Source organism: Leguminivora glycinivorella, chromosome 8 (assembly GCF_023078275.1).
Source record: "Leguminivora glycinivorella isolate SPB_JAAS2020 chromosome 8, LegGlyc_1.1, whole genome shotgun sequence".
NCBI lineage: Eukaryota > Metazoa > Arthropoda > Insecta > Lepidoptera > Tortricidae > Leguminivora > Leguminivora glycinivorella.
In genome coordinates, this window is record NC_062978.1 from 17,929,033 (window position 1) to 17,949,958 (window position 20,926).

The 20,926-nt window shown below is 37.8% G+C and overlaps 1 protein-coding gene across 1 annotated transcript in view; it reads right to left on the reverse strand.

Moving 5' to 3' along the window:
* Positions 1 to 20,926, reverse strand: part of LOC125228876 (protein O-mannosyl-transferase TMTC1-like) — a 100,201-nt gene that overhangs the window by 3,984 nt on the left and 75,291 nt on the right. Inside the window, exons 3-12 of the mRNA XM_048133575.1 lie at positions 18,697 to 18,770; positions 14,730 to 14,867; positions 11,999 to 12,175; positions 11,159 to 11,348; positions 10,766 to 10,887; positions 6,107 to 6,271; positions 3,038 to 3,151; positions 2,498 to 2,641; positions 1,553 to 1,752; positions 932 to 1,097 (exon numbers count right to left, since the gene is read on the reverse strand). Of these exons, the coding sequence (XP_047989532.1) occupies positions 932 to 1,097; positions 1,553 to 1,752; positions 2,498 to 2,641; positions 3,038 to 3,151; positions 6,107 to 6,271; positions 10,766 to 10,887; positions 11,159 to 11,348; positions 11,999 to 12,175; positions 14,730 to 14,867; positions 18,697 to 18,770 (1,490 nt within the window). The remainder of the gene's footprint in view (positions 1 to 931; positions 1,098 to 1,552; positions 1,753 to 2,497; positions 2,642 to 3,037; positions 3,152 to 6,106; positions 6,272 to 10,765; positions 10,888 to 11,158; positions 11,349 to 11,998; positions 12,176 to 14,729; positions 14,868 to 18,696; positions 18,771 to 20,926) is intronic.

The window sequence follows — 20,926 nt, forward strand, 5'->3', positions numbered from 1 at the left end:
GGACGGGGACGGGGATAGGGATAGGGGAGGGACGGGGACAGGGACGGGACGGGGATGGGGACGGGGACAAGGATAGAGATGGGGACGGGGATAAGAATAGGGATTGGGGTCGGAAATTATTCCGGTCGGCAATCGCTATCTAGGCAGTGTAAAATGCAAGTGGCTCAGCGGGAAGGGATTAGTAAGTAGGCATCGGCGAGTATCCTGCATCCGTGATAACTATTATATTCAATGTGCTGTAAGAAGATCGTTGTTTGCTTGCCTTTTATATGTTTACATTTGCAATAAGTATAAGCAAAATGGAAAAAATTGTAAGCGATAATGCAAGGAAGTACTTTTTACCCTACCGACCATAGCGTCGAGATACTGGCTATGTGGGTTGTATGAAGTTTCCCCAGTATAAATATTTATATAGGTAAAATACATACATATTCGTACTTTCGTACCTACTACCTACGCTGTGGTCGCTGTGTAACAATTCTACAATCATTGCAAGAATTTCTTTTAAAACAATAGTAATATGTGTAAGGTACAGTCAGCCAAAAAGCAGTGTAAGGTTCTTGGCTGACCGTACAGCAAATAGATCAGTTACAATGGCCCCCCAGTCGAGAATTGCCCCGCTTTACCTTAATCGAAATAATCGCGGACAGATGTACCTACAAAGAAACCTACGGATCCAAATGAAAAAAACGTTTCAATAAGAATACTTTTATTACGCGGGCGAAGCCGCGGGTAAAAGCTAGTCACAGATATAGGAAGGAAGGAGATCGGAAATGCCGGGCGATTTGTATTGAACACGCCCGTCGCGTCCCAAGTTCTTGAACCCACACAAAGAACACACATTTTCAGATGGACGCATGGACGGACGAATAGGAATTGCGCAGTACACTCGCATCATTTCCATATCTATATACAAGTGCATACAATGTACCTCGTTAACAACTGTAGGATCCTCCCCTTCTGTCCCATCGAGCGGTACATGAGCGCTGCACTGCGCACCGACAGCAAGTCCATTTGATCTGCGCGTGCGACGGCGCGGTGCTTGAAGCTAAGACGAACCGCCTTGATAAATAACTTAGACGCCGCTGCAGGAATTCCTGAAAATATCAAGTTAATGTAGACTTCTGGATATTTGTATTGGAGACCCAATATTTAGCTGCCGAAATAGTTTATAGGATGATAGTGATATTAAAGGCAGTAAAAGTTATTTATTAGGGATGACTTTTAAAGACCATCTTGAAATAATCATAATTTCTGGGTATACTAGTATCTACAATTTAAAATTTTTACCAACCAAAAAGCCAAGTGAAACTCATGATTACCAACAAAATTACATCATTCAGACTTACAATAGAAGAAGAATAAGAATAGTTTATTGTTAATTAGAAATTATTACAATAGGTACATTTGTCCTGTGGCCCCACACTAGGCTAAGCCCTTAATCGGTACTATCCTGGCATTCGGTTTAACAAGACTACAAAATGTAGGTATTTTCTGAAGTCACTTTATTGTTGAAAAAGTTTTTGTTCCTTAACATTAACGGTAAAAGTACCTTTGTTCTTTAACCATTTTCCAAACAACAAGTAATGTTCCCAATTCTCCGGGTCCACTCGGATGATCCGCTGCATGATAGCAGGTTGTTCTGCCGGTGGCTTCAATGCCATGAGCTCCAAGTGGGCTAAGATGAAGTGAGGCTGAAGCCAGTTGCACTTCTCGAGCATTCTGATCGCCAGGTCCTTGTGACCGCTTTTCCTGTGGAATACAATGCGTTAGTTACTTATTTATTTGATTTTGTTGCGGGCTATACCTACGATATGATTTTTTAAATTCCAATCTGGGTACAAAAGGTTCATTGCGATAAATATTATAAGAAATTTTACGCTATAATTGACCAAACTTTGCGTATAAAATAAACAAATAAATATTGTGGGGACACCTTATACAAATCAACCCAGCCCCAAACTAAGCAAAGCTTGTACTTTGGGTGCTAAGCGGCGATAGACTTACTTAAATAGATAAATACATACTTACATACATAGAAAACATGCATGACTCAGGAACTAATCTGTGCTCACCAGACAAATAACTGCCCTTACCGGGATTCGAACCCAGCCAGTAGCACGGCTTAGCAGGCAGGGTCACTAACGACTACGTCAGACCGGTCGCCATAAGCTCAAGAACGCTTTGTAATGTGGGTACTTCTAGATGGCGATAGAACATAATTTTATGTGTCCCATGACAGCCAGAGAAATCTGTGCTAGGTTACGGTGACCGCTTTCCATCGGGCCGTATACCTGTTTACCACCGACGTGGTATAAAAAAATATTTGTTTGTTTTACCGGGATACAAACTCAGGACGATCGGCTTCACGGCGGCGGGTCAGCGGTGGCACCATTCTTAATTTCTGACTTGCTCGACGGAGTAATTTAAGTCAGTATCTTTGGCTAGTCTGTGGTAAAGAGTAAGCCCATTTATAATTTAAAAAAATCTTACTTACTTATATAGCTTGGCTAGGTTATAGTGTGCGTTGACGTGTCCTCTATTGTATTTGATCGCTTGAAGGAAGTGCTCTTCGGCATTATCCACACTGTTTACGAGTGTGCCAATGTTGTTGTGAGCGCTCGCGTACGTTGGCCAAAGTCTACAATGCAAGACATACATTTTATCTTTTTGTGATAACTAAATAAGGTATTCAATAAAATTATTTAAAACCATTTCGAAGAAAGTTACGCATTTGAGTAAATAGTTTTAAAATTAATAAACAAGAAGTCCTAAAATATTTTACATACATAATATACAAATACATATAGACTTAGAAAACATCCATAAATCAGGAACAAATATCTGTGCTCATCACACGAAGAAATGCCCTTATCGGGATTCGAACCCAGGACCGCGGCTTAGCAGGCAAGGACACTACGCGCTAGGCCAGACCGGTCGTCAAAATGTATTTATTTTCTGTAGTATAACTAAAGATATATGTAATGAAACAATGTTTTAAAACAGCAGATTAAAAAATCGTTAAGGATTACATTACCTGATAGCTTCTTTGTAATGATGGATAGCCCCATCGTGCTGGTCGGTCTCTCTGAGAAAGTTTCCGAAGTTGTAGTGCAGCTTGGCATTTTCTGGCAAAGTCACCAAATCAGCCCTGAAGCAAACGAAATTACGTTGTAGTGATTACAGTTTTGGTACCACAATGAATGTTGTTCAGTATGAATAGCTTTCCATTTTAGATTCCATCAACTCATTAAAATACGTCCCACATCTACCCTCGAGAACTGAGCCGGCTACGACAAGCCAAAAACAAAATATCCTTCTGCCGAGGAATTAGTGAACGAGACATTTTAACTGCAAATACGAATCTAATCCCATCTGTTCTCAACTCTTATAAGTCATTAAACCTTAATTCATTGAACGTCTGTGGCTGGCTTTAGTTCCCTCGTAAAATGCGTGAAACGTCTTTACGAACGTGTATAGGCGGCATTAGCAATATTATTTTTATCGGCACTAAAACGTAGGTTCAACGTAAAAGCCGTAAATAAGTTATGTTTTCAATTTCGTGGAATACGACAGATGGAATTATTTTCAATTTTTATCAACTAAAATGTAAGACTATTGACCCTATTTACCAAGGTAATCTTTCCGAGACTTTCATTTATTATATTATAATGTAAGCTTTGGTAAGGCTTTTTTATCTTTTTTTCTCGCGTAGTCGCTACACAAATTTTCTGTACATATTTTGGAACTGAAAATGTAGAATTCGAAGTTTACTCGTCACTTCAGCTAGTATTATTTTGGAATTTAGCATATTATTGTTTTTGTTAGAAATATAAACTTTCGAGTAGATGACGCCAATACTACATCTTTGGTTGATAACGAGTAGACTAACTAATTAGTGTATTTTCAATTTTTATTAAATTAAGTATCAGTCAAATTTTCCCAAATGAGGTTCAAAAGATAAAACATAATTATGACTGTGTCTATACATAGCAGTAAAACCACTGTCACTATATACAAAATGTTGACCATGACAATACGCTTCTATAGAAGAGAGTATACTCTAATATATCATAGAAAAAAATAGAGTATACTCTATTTTTTTCTATGATATCATTCACAATTTAACTGCCAAAAACCAATGAAACCAGTTCATCTGATTTGACAACTGTCATTGCCACTGCCAGCTGCTAAAAAAAAAAGGCTCATAATTATGTAATCCGGCTAATCGGTAATAAGCTCTTTGTACCGACGAGTGTCCCCGATTTGATCGGATAATCTAGTGTCATTCATTTGAAAGGCTCTCATGTTGTTAAGATAGCTGACAGGTGGCCTAATCCCGTTTCATTTTAAATGAATAATGTATTTACTACTAGATTGTATACAGGGTGTTTTTTAATAGTGGGTCAATGAGGGCAGCTATCAAATCACTTGCTCCTTCTGGAAAACGATCTTAGAAGCTGTCGCATATAGGTTAAGTTATGTCTCTATTTTTATTCTTTGTCGTGTTTTATTTGCTTATGTGTTGTATTTTTGTGCCTGTTGTATTGTCTTTTGTGTGTCTTAGCATGTACTAATAAAACTACCCTTGCATGCTACTAATTTTAATAACATAGAATAAGTTAATCATTTTGTACTAAATCATAAAAACTAACACTGTAACATGATTTGGATTAATAAATACATTCGCGATGTGTAGCGCGCGAAGTGAAAGGGGCGGAGCTACACGGCATGGAGGGGCGCGCTGTTACATAAGCACCCCCGCCGCCTCCGCTCCCTCACACCCCCACACCACACTGAACACCAAAATCACCACCACCACCACGCCCACGCTAGCCCGAGCTGCCGGTCGCCTTCACTGCGGCCCCGAACCTGGCCCCGCTCAAACGGTATCACCAGGCTAGGGGTCGCGGGGTTGGATAACGGCCGGTAGCGGTAGGGCTAGCAAACACCGGATCGCCGAGCCGTCCACAAAAAGACGGCGTCAGACCGCCCCACAAGGATGGGGCGCGCCCCGACACAGCCCCCACAGCGCCCAGCGCGGAAGGGGCCACTCACACCCCAGCAGGGGTGTCGAATGAAGACGCACCACCACCACCGCTCCCTCATTCCGCTCACTACGCTCACGAGCATAACATCTTAACATGTCTTTACCTTACTAACCCTGGTAGCCCTGGTAACCCTGGTAGCCTTGGTATTGGTAGCATGGTAATTGGTACGAGGTTCCTGTCAGCGCGTCTACAAGCTTCTACGCCGGTCTACGAGCGCAGTCCTGCACTCCACAGAAGCCCTTCCCTCAATTTGTAATTAGCAAAGATTGGCGAGTAGAGATTAAAAAGAGAACAGTCGAAGGAATGGTGTCGATCAATCTTCAGCTGGTGGATGCTGGTGGTTCTTGGGTCCAATCCGATAGTTTCTCAAGAAACGTAACATGTGCTATGTTGTGTAACAATCAGTTTTGTCCATTAAATACTGTGAGATGAATATAATGTTTCAATGAAAGCTTTCATCAACCACGATTGAACATCCTGACATGATGCCTCCAGTAAGATAATACTCTTACGCCTACAATTCCTTATGCTTCGGACAATTTTTATCGGAACTCCGAAAGTTGGAATCAGATGGAAAGCACCTTAGTGCATCAAAAGCTTCTAGGAACTTTGAGACATTTTTAACCAGGATATAGACCGTGATTACATTCTTGATTTTTGTCAAGCTCCCGATATTTCAACGCAGTTACATGCATCGTGATCAAGGAAAATGTGTTTTCAAAAATCAAAAAGGTACCTAATCAGGTAATCACGGTCTTCATTCCGATCTATTATAACTTTAATGAAAATTAATCGTGAATCATTCATAACTCTTATATTCTTAACTTTTGCACCGGGTACGGCAGGGAGCGGTTTTTTTTTAACTGTTTATACTTTTAAGTTTTATTAACTTTAGTATGATTATGTCCGTTTATTTTTAGGGTAATTTTAGGGTTTGTATCTTATAATTTATAAGTAATTTTATTTAAAGCCCTAATTTTGTTGTTTTTATTATGTACCTATTGTTTTAATTTTAAATTTTTATTAAAATACTCTTATATTATATTTTGACTGACCTTAACAGCGAAGCCCGGTCTCGCCAGTCCGCATTGCGCTTGTAAGTTTTGGCCACACTGCTCGCTGCTAGCACAGCGAAGCCCACAACGATGAACGCCTTCGCTCCCGGCTTGGAGCACCACATGAGCTGGGCGCCGTAGGCTGTTATAATCACGCTGCCGACACTAAAAAACACCTTTTCGTTACCCCTTGGTTGTCATTATTTGCTCAAACTTTAATACACAAATTACAAAAAAAAAAAATACAAAATGGCGAACTTGTCATTGTCAATGTCATTCTCCATTAGTCAACTATCGAGCCAAACAGAGAGATGTAATAAATTAATAGTTTAAAAAACACTATAAAACACGCTTTTATAAATGCACGTAAAAGCCAAAAATAAATTATGGATCGTTCAAGTTGTCTCTATTTGTGAGCTGAAGTTTAAAAATTATGTGCTTTTAATTATAATATTTGATTGTAAAAGCGTGGGGCGCTGGAATAGGAAAGACTTTTTATATAATTTGCTGATAAATCAAATTATGCTATGTTACGGGAAGGAGGTTACACAGATTGACGCGCTAACTGGAGTTGCAGCATGACTAGTAGGTTCTACATTAAACAGTCAAATCAATTAAAAGTCAGTGTTCAAAGTAGGTACCAGTTTGTCGAACTCAGACAAAATATGCGCTAGTAGCGAGGAGAGTCGACAGTAATCAAAGTACAAAAGGGGAAAGTGTCTACAGTGACAGGATGCAGAGTTCTTGTTCGTGGACGAGATATCTTTGGTTCTCTTTGGTAACCCTTAGGCGGCATATGTAAACGTTATGTTCTTATGCAACTTCATTCGCCAGGAAGTTCGGATTAGTATTTGTTTACAAGAAAGTCTTTCCTGTTCCAGCGCCCCACGCTTTTACAATCAAATATTATAATTAAAAGCACATAATTTTTAAACTTCAGCTCACAAATAGAGACAACTTGAACGATCCATAATTTATTTTTGGCTTTTACGTGCATTTATAAAAGCGTGTTTTATAGTGTTTTTTAAACTATTAATTTATTTTATACTTTTTAGTCATTAATAATGAAATACTTTTAACATTTATACATAAATTTATTTCAAGTAGGCGGATTTTACATGCCATTTGTGGCTTAACGTGTACTTATTGCTAATTGCTACTTAATAATAACTAGCGGCTACCTTCTTATTACGGTATTATCATAAAAATGTTTATACCTAGTAAGTTATCCGTAAAAGATAGACAATATAGACATGTGCCATCGCGGACTTTTTGAAGACATTAGAGAGACATACTTTCGCCATACATTGTTTTGAAGCTCTCAGCTAGTGGGATTTTGTTTGACTCGATTAGAAAATATTGTCACATTTCAACTAATTCAAACAAAATTTAAGTATTTCTTTTTTGCCGAACCCCCCTTTATTTGCTCTTAAGGGTCACAGGAAAACCATTACCCAACTTATTTTAAATACAACGTTGATCTTTTTTTTATGCGGGGGGCTTCGCCCCCCAAGCCCCCCTTTGTTTGCTCTGAAAGGTCACAAGAAAACGCTAACCCAACTTATTCTAAATACTACGTTGATCTTTCTTTCATGCGGGGGGCTTCGCCCCCCGAGCCCCCCTTTTCTTTACTCTTAAGGATCACAAGAAAACCTTAACCCAACTTATTTTAAATACAACGTTGATCTATCTTTTATGCGGGGGCTTCGCCCCCGAGCCCCCTTTGTTTGCTCTGAAAGGTCACAAGAAAACGCTAACCCAACTTATTTTAAATACTACGTTAATCTTTCTTTTATGCGGGGGCTTCGCCCCCGAGCCCCCTTTGTTTGCTCTTAAAGGTCATAAGAAAACGCTAACCCAACTTATTCTAAATACTTCGTTGATCTTTCTTTCATTGGAGGGCTTCGCCCCCGAGGCCCCTTTTCTTTACTCTTAAGGATCACAAGAAAACTTAACCCAACTTATTTTAAATACAACGTTGATCTTTCTTTTATGTGGGGGGTCTCGCCCCCCGAGCCCCCCTTTGTTTGCTCTGAAAGGTCACAAGAAAACGCTATCCCAACTTATTTTAAATACTACGTTAATCTTTATTTTATGCGAGGGGCTTCGCCCCCCGAGCCCCCTTTGTTTGCTCTTAAAGGTCACAAGAAAACGCTAACCCAACTTATCTTAAATACTACGTTGATCTTTCTTTCATGCGGTGGGCTTCGCCCCCCGAGCCCCCTTTGTTTGCTCTGAAAGGTCACAAGAAAACGCTATCCCAACTTATTTTAAATACTACGTTAATCTTTCTTTTATGCGGGGGCTTCGCCCCCGAGCCCCCTTTGTTTGCTCTTAAAGGTCACAAGAAAACGCTAACCCAACTTATCTTAAATACTACGTTGATCTTTCTTTCATGCGGGGGCTTCGCCCCCCGAGCCCCCCTTTGTTTGCTCTGAAATGTCACAAGAAAACGCTAACCCAACTTATTTTAAATACTACGTTAATCTTTCTTTTGTGCGGGGGGCTTCGCCCCCCGAGCCCCCCTTTGTTTGCACTTAAAGGTCACAAGAAAACGCTAACCCAACTGATCTTAAATACTACGTATTTCTTTACTCTTAAGGATCACAAGAAAACTTAACCCAACTTATTTTAAATACAACGTTGATCTTTCTTTTATGCGGGGGGCCTCGCCCCCCGAGCCCCCCTTTGTTTGCTCTGAAAGGTCACAAGAAAACGCTATCCCAACTTATTTTAAATACTACGTTAATCTTTATTTTATGCGGGGGGCTTCGCCCCCCGAGTCCCCCTTTGTTTGCTCCTAAAGGTCACAAGAAAATGCTAACCCAACTTATCTTAAATACTACGTTGATCTTTCTTTCATGCGGTGGGCTTCGCCCCCCGAGCCCCCCTTTGTTTGCTCTGAAAGGTCACAAGAAAACGCTATCCCAACTTATTTTAAATACTAGGTTAAACTTTCTTTTATGCGGGGGGCTTCGCCCCCCGAGCCCCCCTTTGTTTGCTCTTTAAGGTCACAAGAAAACGCTAACCCAACTTATCTTAAATACTACGTTGATCTTTCTTTCATGCGGGGGGCTTCGCCCCCCGAGCCCCCCTTTGTTCGCTCTGAAAGGTCACAAGAAATCGCTAGCCCAACTGATCTTAAATACTACGTTGATTTTTCTTTCATGCGAAGGGCTTCGCCCCACGAGCCCCCCTTTGTTTGCTCTTAAAGGTCACAAGAAAACGCTAACCCAACTTATCTTAAATACTACGTTGATCTTTCTTTCATGCGGGGGCTTCGCCCCCCGAGCCCCCCTTTGTTTGCTCTGAAAGGTCACAAGAAAACGCTAACCCAACTTTTTTTAAATACTACGTTGATCTTTCTTTCATGCTTCCCCCCTCGAGCCCCCCTTCCCCCCCATTTTCTGTTCTTATCTTCCGGCACCATCATCAGGCCTTGAAACCTAATCGTAGTCATAGTTCATTACAAGACTTTTCTAAGAAGCCCAAAAACAGCTATGATACGATGTTCCATCATGTAGTTCCAGTTCATATCTTCCGGCTCCATCATCAGACCTTGAAACCTAACCGTAGTCAAAGTTCATTACAAGACTTTTCTAAGAAGCCCAAAAACAGCTATGATACAATGTTCCATCATGTAGTTCCAGTTCATATCTTCCGGCTCCATCATCAGACCTTGAAACCTAATCGTAGTCAAAGTTCATTACAAGACTTTTCTAAGAAGCCCAAAAACAGCTATGACACGATGTTCCATCATGTAGTTCCAGCTCATATCTTCCGGCTCCATCATCAGACCTTGAAACCTAATTGTAGTCAAAGTTCATTACAAGACTTTCCTAAGAAGCCCAAAAACAGCTATGATACGATGTTCCATCATGTAGTTCCAGTTCATATCTTCCGGCTCCATCATCAGACCTTGAAACCTAATCGTAGTCAAAGTTCATTACAAGACTTTTCTAAGAAACCCAAAAACAGCTATGATACGATGTTCCATCATGTAGTTCCAGTTCATATCTTTCGGCTTCATCATCAGACCTTGAAACCTAATTGTAGTCAAAGTTCATTACAAGACTTTTCTAAGAAACCCAAAAACGGCTATGATACGATGTTCCATCATGTAGTTCCAGTTCATATCTTCCGACTCCATCATCAGATCAGCTCAACAGTACCATATTATTGTATTGTCATCGGAACTACATATAGCTGCCAATTTTCATTACGCTACGATCCTTGGAAGATGGTTAAATTAGCCTCCGCAGATTCCATTACATAGTTAGTTACATACACGACGACCTAATAAAAGCGTGTTAAAAATAGTGCAAGGGGAAAGAAAGATGATGATAAATATTGATTAAGATAATTGAAAACAATTTAACGACATTGTTGTTCTATAAAATGTGCAAAATATTTGTGATCTATAGAATTTTACGTTTTACGATAACGGAACGCTATCAAATATTTTATCGCAATAATATGGAAGAGTGATATTAGAAATGCAGGAAGCATTTTACTGTCATAGCGGTAAATACATTTTGGTTAGGCCGTCTGGCATAAGGATAGCATAGCATCAACCAGCCAGTTTATTCTGCAATGGAGGCAAAGAAGTAGGTACCTAATTCCGTTTTACAATATTAGTACACACTTACTACTGCATACCTTGGAATGTATAAGACCCGCTCAGCAATAACAAATCCAACAGTGACGAACATGTTACTGGCCGGTAGGAAAGATATCACCAGAATCATCAATCCGATCACCGCTGGTGTATGCCTCTGGACCTATTTGAAAGAAAACAAACAGTATTATTTTAGAAAATATTATAGTAATATGAACTGGAAATCGGTCCATTTCATACACATATTTAATGGATAATGACAACGCGATAAGAATAAGTATTGTAGATATTTGAACTATTTTTTTGTTATAATTTTTAGGTAGATACTCGAATGGAAATGGTTTAAATATGTCTGTCGTACCAGTTATTTGCAATTATCCGCATAACTACAAAAGTACCTACTCCATTGAAGTATTAAAGACGAAGCACACTACCTGCATATCCGCTACACATCGATAGCACAGCAGCAGCATTGCTCCTAGGGCGGCGCAGGTGAGCAGGTTGCGAGGGTCCCAGGCACTGGTGATGATGGGCACGGAGCTCATCTGCCAGTCGTGGCTTAGCGTCCAGGGACACAGCAGCAACCACCAGTTGAAAGCGGCCAGGTAACAGAAGGTCATGAGCCTGATGAGGAAAATAATGGACCTTATAAAGTTAGTTTATTAGGTATTTTTCTGCGTTGTGTAACACAGGATAGCTCAGAAGTCACTGGCATGTGTGTTTTAGTCAATAAAATTTCATTTCACCCATGAAGTTTATATACTTTCAAACGAATTCGCTAATTGCAAGTGAATAATTAGGTAATATCGTAAATATAAACGGAACGTGTAGCTACAACAGTTAAACCAATTTACATGTCTGTAGATATAGGTATGAAAATCTTAAGAATCATTAAAAAGAATAACAAAGAAAACCATAATTGAAGAAATATTAATAACAAATGGCACTTTTATTAGCAGTTCATATACCGAGATCGGCTTGACCGAAAAGTAAAGAGTAATAGCGCCATCGCCATTATCACAAGCGTACTGGGGCCTATTTCTTGAAGCTACATGATACAATTTACAAGGTAGTCGATGTCTAATAGGACAAGTTGGAAAGAGACTTCCGCTTGTAACTTGTAACTTTCAGTTTTGAGAAATGGCCCCAGTGCCCCATTTCTCGAAGCTACAAGTTACAATTTACAAGTGGTAGTCAATGTGACAAGTTTTGAGAAATGGGCACTTGGTGGTCAGTTTGCCGCTCTGTAATAAGTATTATATTATATGTCTTACCTAACAAAAAAGTTCGGGTGAAACGCTGCCGGATTGTCCTGGTTAGAGAACGTTGGCCACGACCCCTGCAGCACTGCCAAGCGTACAGAAATCAGCAGCGCTAGTGATACCGTCACCTTCATCACTCGAATTATGAGCCTCGTGCACTGATTTTCCATCTTCATGGTGCTTAGTGATCTGAAAGAAAATACAGCGTTTATAAGGTGATATAGATAGATATTATTATGACCAATAATTACAACAGTAAATTGCTTTAATAATTCGGCTAGATTAAGATTAAGATCATCCATACTAATATTATAAATGGGAAAGTGTGTATGTGTCTGTTTGTTTGTCCGTCTTTCACGACAAAACGGAGCGACGTATTGACGTGATTTTTTAACTGGAGATAGTTGAATGGATGGAGCGTGTCATAGGCTACTTTTTGTCTCTTTCTAACCCCCCACTTTCCTAAAATGGGGGTGGAAGTTTGTATGGAGCATACCGCAATTTTCGAATCTAACACGAGCGAAGCCGCGGCCAAAAGCTATGTAGTGAACCATTCATAAGATTTTGTAATTAGGCCTATAGGTACATGAACAAAGATATTTTTGACTTTGACTTGGAGATGTCGAGAGTTATGGAAATGGGGACAGATTTAGGGCCGGTTGCATCAAACCATCTGTCACTGATAAAGCGTTCGTTAAATTTTATTGTATGGGAATTCCCATAGACGTATGCTGCGTGACGATGATGTGTCTGTTAAATGTGTTTGATACAACTGGCCCTTAGGAAACCTCTCATGTGCCGCGAGTAGGGTGGGTACACAAAGGTGAATGAGGGTGCAGATGTAGTGCGAATACAATTTCCTTCGTATTTTTACGGAAACGTACGAACGTGTCATGCTATTTATTTCAGACAGTTTCAGTACCTACTAGACGTAATGACACTGTCTGAACTAGCATGAGAAATACGAACGTTTCCGTAATCAACTTCCAAACAAAAAACTAAATCTAAATCGGTAAATCCATTCGGGAGCTACGATGCCACAGACAGACACACACACAGAGAGACAGACAGACAGATAGACAGACAGACAGACAGACAGACAGACAAACAGACAGACAGACACGTCAAACTAACTAGTATAACACCCCGTCGTTTTTGCGTCGGGGGTTAAAAATACGAAGGAAAAGCTTTTCACGCGACATCTGTACCAAACTATTTGGCATAAATGCCAAAACATTTTTTAGTCTGATCCATACGGGGATCCGCGTTACGGTATGTTAAGTCCCTTAATTGGATGGTCAAATATCCAAATTTAATGGCGTTGCATTGTTATACGCCCTTATCAGCACACTGCTGTGCTCTTTGAAACGACGTTCACATTTGACGCTGCAATTTGACTTTGTACTGTGGAATATCCATTTTCACGCAAAAAGCGCATAATAATTCATCGTTGTCACGGAAGTAAATGAAACAAGGTTATAAAAGAATTCATGTACTAACATAATGTCTGACTGTCTGTATGGTAAACGAAATATGTACCTATTCTGCCTGAGTTTCATTGCGACTCTTGGCAAAAAGGGGTTAAAAGAAATCCAAATTGTGACGTTGCAGTGACAGGTTGCCAGCCTCTCGCCTACACCACAATTTAACCCTACCCTAATGCTTCAATATCTACTGGCATAAACACATAGATAAGTCAAAATGGTACTTTCGTTATATATTTAAATGCTTGTCCAGTTTTTCCGCAATCTAAAACTCTTGCATGAAAAATATTAGGCCTTTGTCCTTCAGTATTTCTGCATGAAATAAGATCTTTTTCAAGCAAGTATGATGAAAAATATACCATTGAACAAAGGAAACGGTGGCCAGCAGTGCTGTCCAGATTGCAGTAAATTGCCCCCGATAGCAAATATTTATTCACATTCTAGCATCTTTATCAATTCACTGTGGACTTTAAATGCAAGTATCTCTTCGGAATTTAGTGAGACTTTAAAAGCAACTGTTTGGCAAGCGTCCTTGTTTTACTTCCATTCTATAAATAAAATAAGAAGTTTCTTGTCAGGCCAAGTTAAAATCTCTGGGTTGAATTCTAGTGTACAATAGGACATAATTTTGTATTACGTTTCGATTGTCAGGTACCTATAAATCTATTGTCTACTATAAATTCTGGCCTAGCTGCCCATCGATTGACTGTGAATATCTAGCATCTATCGACTCCAATCAAATTGGAGTTGTAACGTTCGGAATTGTTGAAACTATCGACCGACGGCATCGATTATTTCATTCTAACAGATGAATGCCCTCTTCTCTCCAATATTTGTATTATAAGGAAACTCATTATATCGCGTATAAAGAATTTACAGCAAGGTACAGCGGGGCAAATCTCGACTGGAGGGCAAATGTAACTGGTCCATTTATTCCATGTTTTACAATGTTTGCATTATTAAATAGAGTGTCCACCGGTTATATATGGTAGGCGTGTTCAGTAGATACATGTAGAACTCATCATAGTGTAATAATGGAAAAAATGGATTAGTTACAATTATTGCCCCCCAGTCGAGATTTGCGCCGATGTACCTTATTAACAAAAACTACCGTGAGAAACTGACATATTAAACATGTAAAATCGGGTAACTCACGTAAAATTGTCCAAGGTCGCTCGACATGTAACGCTCCGTAACGAGGAGCATTTTCATTGAGCACGCGCGATGATGATTCACAATATTAACCTTAATGTACTTACTTCCTCATAAACGGCCAACACCTGTACAGGTCAAACACCAGATTCAGCACAAGGATGGTGAATCCAGTCTCCTTGGCAAGCATACTTAGCGCCCCAAGCATTATGCTCAGCCACACGCACTTCTTGTTCTTCGCTGGTCTGTAAATAAGAGATGGTATGTAATTGAAGAATATGAAAGAATGTTAAGATTCAATATGAATTACTCAAATAAAGTTCTTGAATTGAAGATTAAAGCGTTTACGCGTTTATGTCACTCTATGTATAGTGGCGTCTTTTTCACTCTCAGAGTGAAAGAGCAAGTAAATGAAAATATACCTAGTTTAAATGAACTGCTGAAGTAAAAAACAAAATTATCAAGCCGAACTAGTGAATGAAGAAGACAATATATATTTAGTGAACTATTATAGTCAACCAATTGAAACCCTAGGCCTCTACAACCACGTCAAAATGACAACCAGTAAGAGATCTCTTACAATCTGTTTAATAATTTAACGTCACTATGACATAGTTCTACACTGCCGTCCTAAGGTAAAAGGCAGCTATTCGACAAAAGCTAGTTTTGAGATAATCGCAAAAAACCTTCTTTTTTGAATTTCTACAAAACGGATTAACTTTTTTCATTATTTCTTTTTGTATATAGTAGGTATAAGTGTTTACTTATTTTAGACATTATTTGTGTGTTTGTACAGCGACTGGTTTTTTTTTAATTCGATAAAAGCCTTTTTGCATAGTATTAAGCTTCAAAAATGGTAGATATTACTAGTCAAGAAAGCGGTAAAACATGCTTTATACGGTGTTCTAATCTAGGATTTTCTCTTAAACTAGGCTATAACGCCGTATATAGTCACATACTATCTTATTGCTTAGCAACAATGCCCATCTAGCACTCGAGATTCTAAGTTAAAGGCAGTATCGTAGTTATTCGGCCTTTTTAATTAGTATCCTAGTGAGTTTTCCAGATTTTCGACTGTACTGCTAGTCTAAAAGAACGCATACTATCAAAAAAATCGTATATACGGCTTTATAGATTAGTATATTTGGAAGAAATTGGAACAAAATGCAAATACGTCGTTTAAAAACGTATGTATTAAAGAAACAAGAAAACGCCATTCTGTCCCTATTTACTTAAAAAAAAAACTAGATCTATCGATTCTTTTTGGATAGTGATAAATATAATATAATAAACTTTTACAGTACACAATAATACCTGCTCTTTTAAATTAGTCAGTAAGTAGTCAATTATTAGTATCTAATCGTCATTTTTCCTCAAAGCCTAGATGATAAGAGTGCCGTCTGTATACTAAACATACGTGTACTAATTCGGAGTTTTGTGGAAACTTTCTTACGTTGCTAATGGAAACAAGTTAGTAAGTAATGATAAAAAAGGTCAATTTGTTATTTTGCTTTGAAAAAAAAGGTCAATTTTTATATCATATGTCATATGTCAATCTATCGCGTCACTTCTGAGAATTGGAGGCAAAATAAATTATAATTATGTAATTTTAATGCCAAGATGAGAGGTAGAACAACAACGGGTTTTAATTGTGACCAATCTATCTGCAAAGGATTTGGATGACTATGAAATTGGCCGCACAAGATGTGAGTTAGAAAGCAGTTTACACTACCTACTACCAAATGGTTTCGCATGAATTATACATACAGTTTAGAAGAATTTCATGGTCGCTCCAAAAACCTGGCTCTTTTCTATAAAAAAATTTAAAGAAAAAGATAATATAATTATTATGTGACGAACAGTTTGCAAACAAAAAACAATTTTACCAATTTCTATTAGAGATTGTGCGAATATGTAGCAATAGTTCAGTAAGCTAAAGAGCGTCATTCACTGCGGCTGGTTATATACATAAAACAAATACATCCAAAACGCATCCAAACTCAGGAATCTCCCGTCAAAACTCGAGCTCGGAAGTTAAACGACCAAGAGGTACCTCAACCTCTGATAGGGTTCAAATACCTACGATAAAATGATTTTTTGCGAAAAATTTGGGCAAAAAGTGGTTTGGCAAGCAATTTGTCCATTCGTTTTTTGTTTAAGGAAACTTACATTCCTAGATTTACAAGAAGGAATGCCTTCATAAGCAGGTTCTGCTTAAGTATATGAAAGTACAGGGATCAAATATTCTTCTGGTCCGATTAAGCTGCTTTTCACTACGCTCGCCAAGTACCGGTCTGGTATCAAGAGAATGATGTCGAGTTATTTGCGAAAACATTAAATCCGTCGAACTACCCTGAAATGAATTAAGCTAAGAAACAGATAACATCGAGCAATTCAGAAATGACTGGATTAGTAACCATAAAAATCTTCAACAATGTTACAATACAAAAATTGCGATCCAAAAGTTTATAGAGAGTATCAAAATCAAAGTCAATCAAAATAATTAGTTATAAATTGAATTCGACTACAACAAAATAGTCATTTAATGGATTTTCTGGAAACAGTGGCAGATGACCCCGTAAGTTTATTATATAGGCCTAACTTTCACACGAACATGCCTATGCTTTTTGATACTGGTTATCAAAAATATGGTTATTTTCATATTCAATTTCCCATTATATTCATATTAATATTCCATGTTTGTAAAAAAAAAACATAGTTGAAAATGTAGACTACTGCCAATAGTGCCAATACTTCTCCTTCTTATTCCTCATACCCTTATCTCATTTTATGTGGGGTAGGTAGAACAGGTCTTCCTCTTTCATTCTCCTCTTTCGTCATCTCAACACTCATATCTTTCTCTCTAATATCCTATTTCACATAATCCAATGCATCGTTGTTTGGATTTACCCCTCCCTCTCTATATCAACATTCATCTCTAACGTTCTCATTCATTAATTGCAAATTATTTACTTGTTTTACTGTAAATTAAACCAAAAAGGATAATGTTAAATACTTAAACCGTGGAATATTAATATACCTCATAATTATAGTGTTTGCTGCAAAAAAAACTATATACGAACAACTTTCCCACCGCAAACTTCGCTAAAAAGACGTATTTGCTTTCGAGCAATAATATCTGAAAATCGAGTTAAATGTTTGTATCTCGAATAAAAATGACAATAGAAATGATGTAGGAAATGTAAACAATAGTTATTATTGTTAAAACGTATCAAGAATGCAATCATTCAGTATTTTTCCTGACTTCGTTTGGTTTCGATCAATATTTCGCGCGAAAAAAGCCAGCTGCGCTCTCGTACTGTCAGCCACAAGCTGCGCCGGTGCTCGCAGCTCGTCACTGATGGCTTTTCCATAGCATAAAGTATCTTTCGGCTGGCGGGTGGATTGACAAAGGTTGGAGCATATACTGTTTTATAGGCTAGTTTGCAGCACTTTCACTCATTTTAAAAGTTTTTTTACGTTTAATATGACACCCATACAAAATAAGAAGAACGTATAACACTTATTCGTTTTTATAGACTAATATTGTGTTGTAAAACAATCGAGCGATACTAGGCTTAAATGACGTATTTGACATTTTTTACAGAAAAAATGTATATACGCTTTTTTAGTCTAGTATCAGTTTAAAAAATTGATCAAAATCCTACGCTAAAACTACGTATAACGTCTTGTACGTATTTTTAGCCTAGTTTTTCACTTTTACGTACTTTTAGGCTAGTAATACTGGATAACATGTCAACCTAACCAGAGCGTAAAAAAACGTATATCTGCATATACGTTGATTTAGCTTAGTTTTGTTAAATAGCTGCTTTTTTGGCTAGGAAATCTTGGAAAATTAGTGCAAATACTGCCTTTTTAGAGAAATTTTCTCGGAAACTAGGCAACATATCGAAAAACGGAAAAAAGTGGTCGATGCAGCTTAACCTGTACATTACGAATATTACAATAAGTCAATTTCGGTAAAATGTCGAATAGCTGCCTTTTACCTTAGGACGGCAGTACAGTGGCCTAGGATTCCAATTGGTTGACTGTACTTGCCTAACGAATACCTACCTATGATAGAGTAGGAGCGACGAAAGAAAGAGAATGCAAGCCAGCACGTCGGCTCTGCCCACGATACCAGCCACCTGTAGACAAAAAAAAACATATGAAAGACCGTACCCCTTGTTTTCTTATGTGTACTTAAACAGAGAAAATGTATTACTCAATGCACTGAAATAGTAAATTTACGGAAAAGACGAAGTTCGGAACAAGTGGCGGCAAATTAACCCTTAAATCCATGACCTTGACAAATATTTATCCAAATTTGAACTTTTACATGCTGTCAATATTGACTATATTGACAGCATGTAAACCATACTGAATGCATTTATACCAATTTTATTTTACTCATAATTATCTGTTTTCAATACTTTTTGGCTACATTAAGGTCTACTAATTATTACTCAGAATCATTAATTCAAATTATCCTACGAGTAAAAGAGAAAAAGGTTTCCTGTAATTTACATAAAAGTTTTGCTATTTTATAGATACTGTATACAAAATAATTAGTCCATAAAAATGGCAAGAATGGAATAAAAGATCTAGGGACACTGTTTCTTATCTCATGATCAAAGATCTCGTTATTCTCGTTCTTAGAACATAAAAAAGTACTTTTCAAGTCAAAAAAATAGGTAGGGTAAAACTTGCCTCATTCGGTGACACGCCTAATTCGGTGAAAAAACCAAAAATCCTCTTTCGGAATAGTGCTTCAAAGTTTGTATCACCGTATTAGGCGTGTCAACGAATGAGGCGAGTTTACCCTAGATAGTGTACAATTTTAAATGAATTGGCCCAGATTCTATTGTTCTATACCTATCGTTTTCAAAACATAGAAACACACACCATGTTTCGGGGAAGTTAATTAAATTGGTAAAACCAAATAAATGGAATGTACTGGTGTAAATATTGTGAATCCCGCAACCAAATATAGTCTTTATTACAGAAATAACCATAGAAATGGAGTTAATAAAATTTTTCCGCGAAACCTATTAAAGTAGCTTGTTTAATACGAAGTTTATAGACTGCTTTTTGTTTATAACAACAACATTTTGTGTATAGGTATTTCGCCGTGAATACCTAAATACTTACAGAATAAACATAAAATAAAAACCGGCCAAGTGCGAGTTGAACTCGCGTTGCAGGGGTTCCGTACACTACAAGAAGCCTTTCTTGCTTAAGCGTCTCCTTTTTAGTAGGAACTTAAGTCATTTTTGCGAATAATCGATATTTTGAACAAAACGAAACAGAAATGGTTTATATGTAATATTCAAACGCGCTCACACAATTTCAAGAGATTTGGTAACTCCTTGCAGCGGCAGTGAGTGAAATTCGTAATTAGAGTTTTTTTTCTTTTAAGTTCGACTTACGCTTTACTGTAGATTTCTAATAGGTTTTCCTGTAATCTATAGATTGAAAACTATCTCGTGTATTTTTTTGAAATATTTTACGCTTAGCAGTTTCGGGAATAAGGGGGGGGGGGGGTTGGAATGGTAATTTTTTGCCTATTTTCTGAAATTACTTTACTAAAAATTATAATTTTTTTTTAAATACTATTATAAAAAGCTCTTTCATTTGATATGTAACACAATATAGTTCTAGAAACTTTGATTTTTAATTTTCCCTTTTATCCCCCAAAAGTGACCCCTATAATTGAATTTTCTTAATTTAAATTACATGTCCGTCTTTGGGTCACAGGTTTACATAATATGTGTGCCAAATTTTAAGTTAATCGGTTCGGTAGTTTCGGAGAAAATTGGCTGTGACAACGGACAGACAGACACACGAGTGATCCTATAAGGGTTCCGTTTTTCCTTTTTGAGGTACGGAACCCTAAAAATAGGGAAATATTGTTACCGTTCACGTAAACAAAACAAAACTCAAGCGGTTTCTCAGTTGATTAATGTATTTAAAATAAGTACATTTTTGTAATTTAAACATACCTAAAAAAAATAAGGGTTCCTGTTGTACCTTTTTGGTACGGAACCCTAAAAACTGTTTATTTCTAAGAAACGTACATGCATTTATGAACTTAACTGCTAATCTTAAATTGAAAAAATTATTTGAGTTAAGGAGTCTAGGTACATATGAATTGTTATTTATTTTATTTATACATTATTAAGTTTTTTCGTTTTTAATAAGTGTTTTTTTTCAGTATATAACGAGCTCCTCTAAGACCTTATGGACGAATACAAATATTTTTATGCGTAGGTAGGTAACAGTGTGTAACCGACATGCGGGCGTT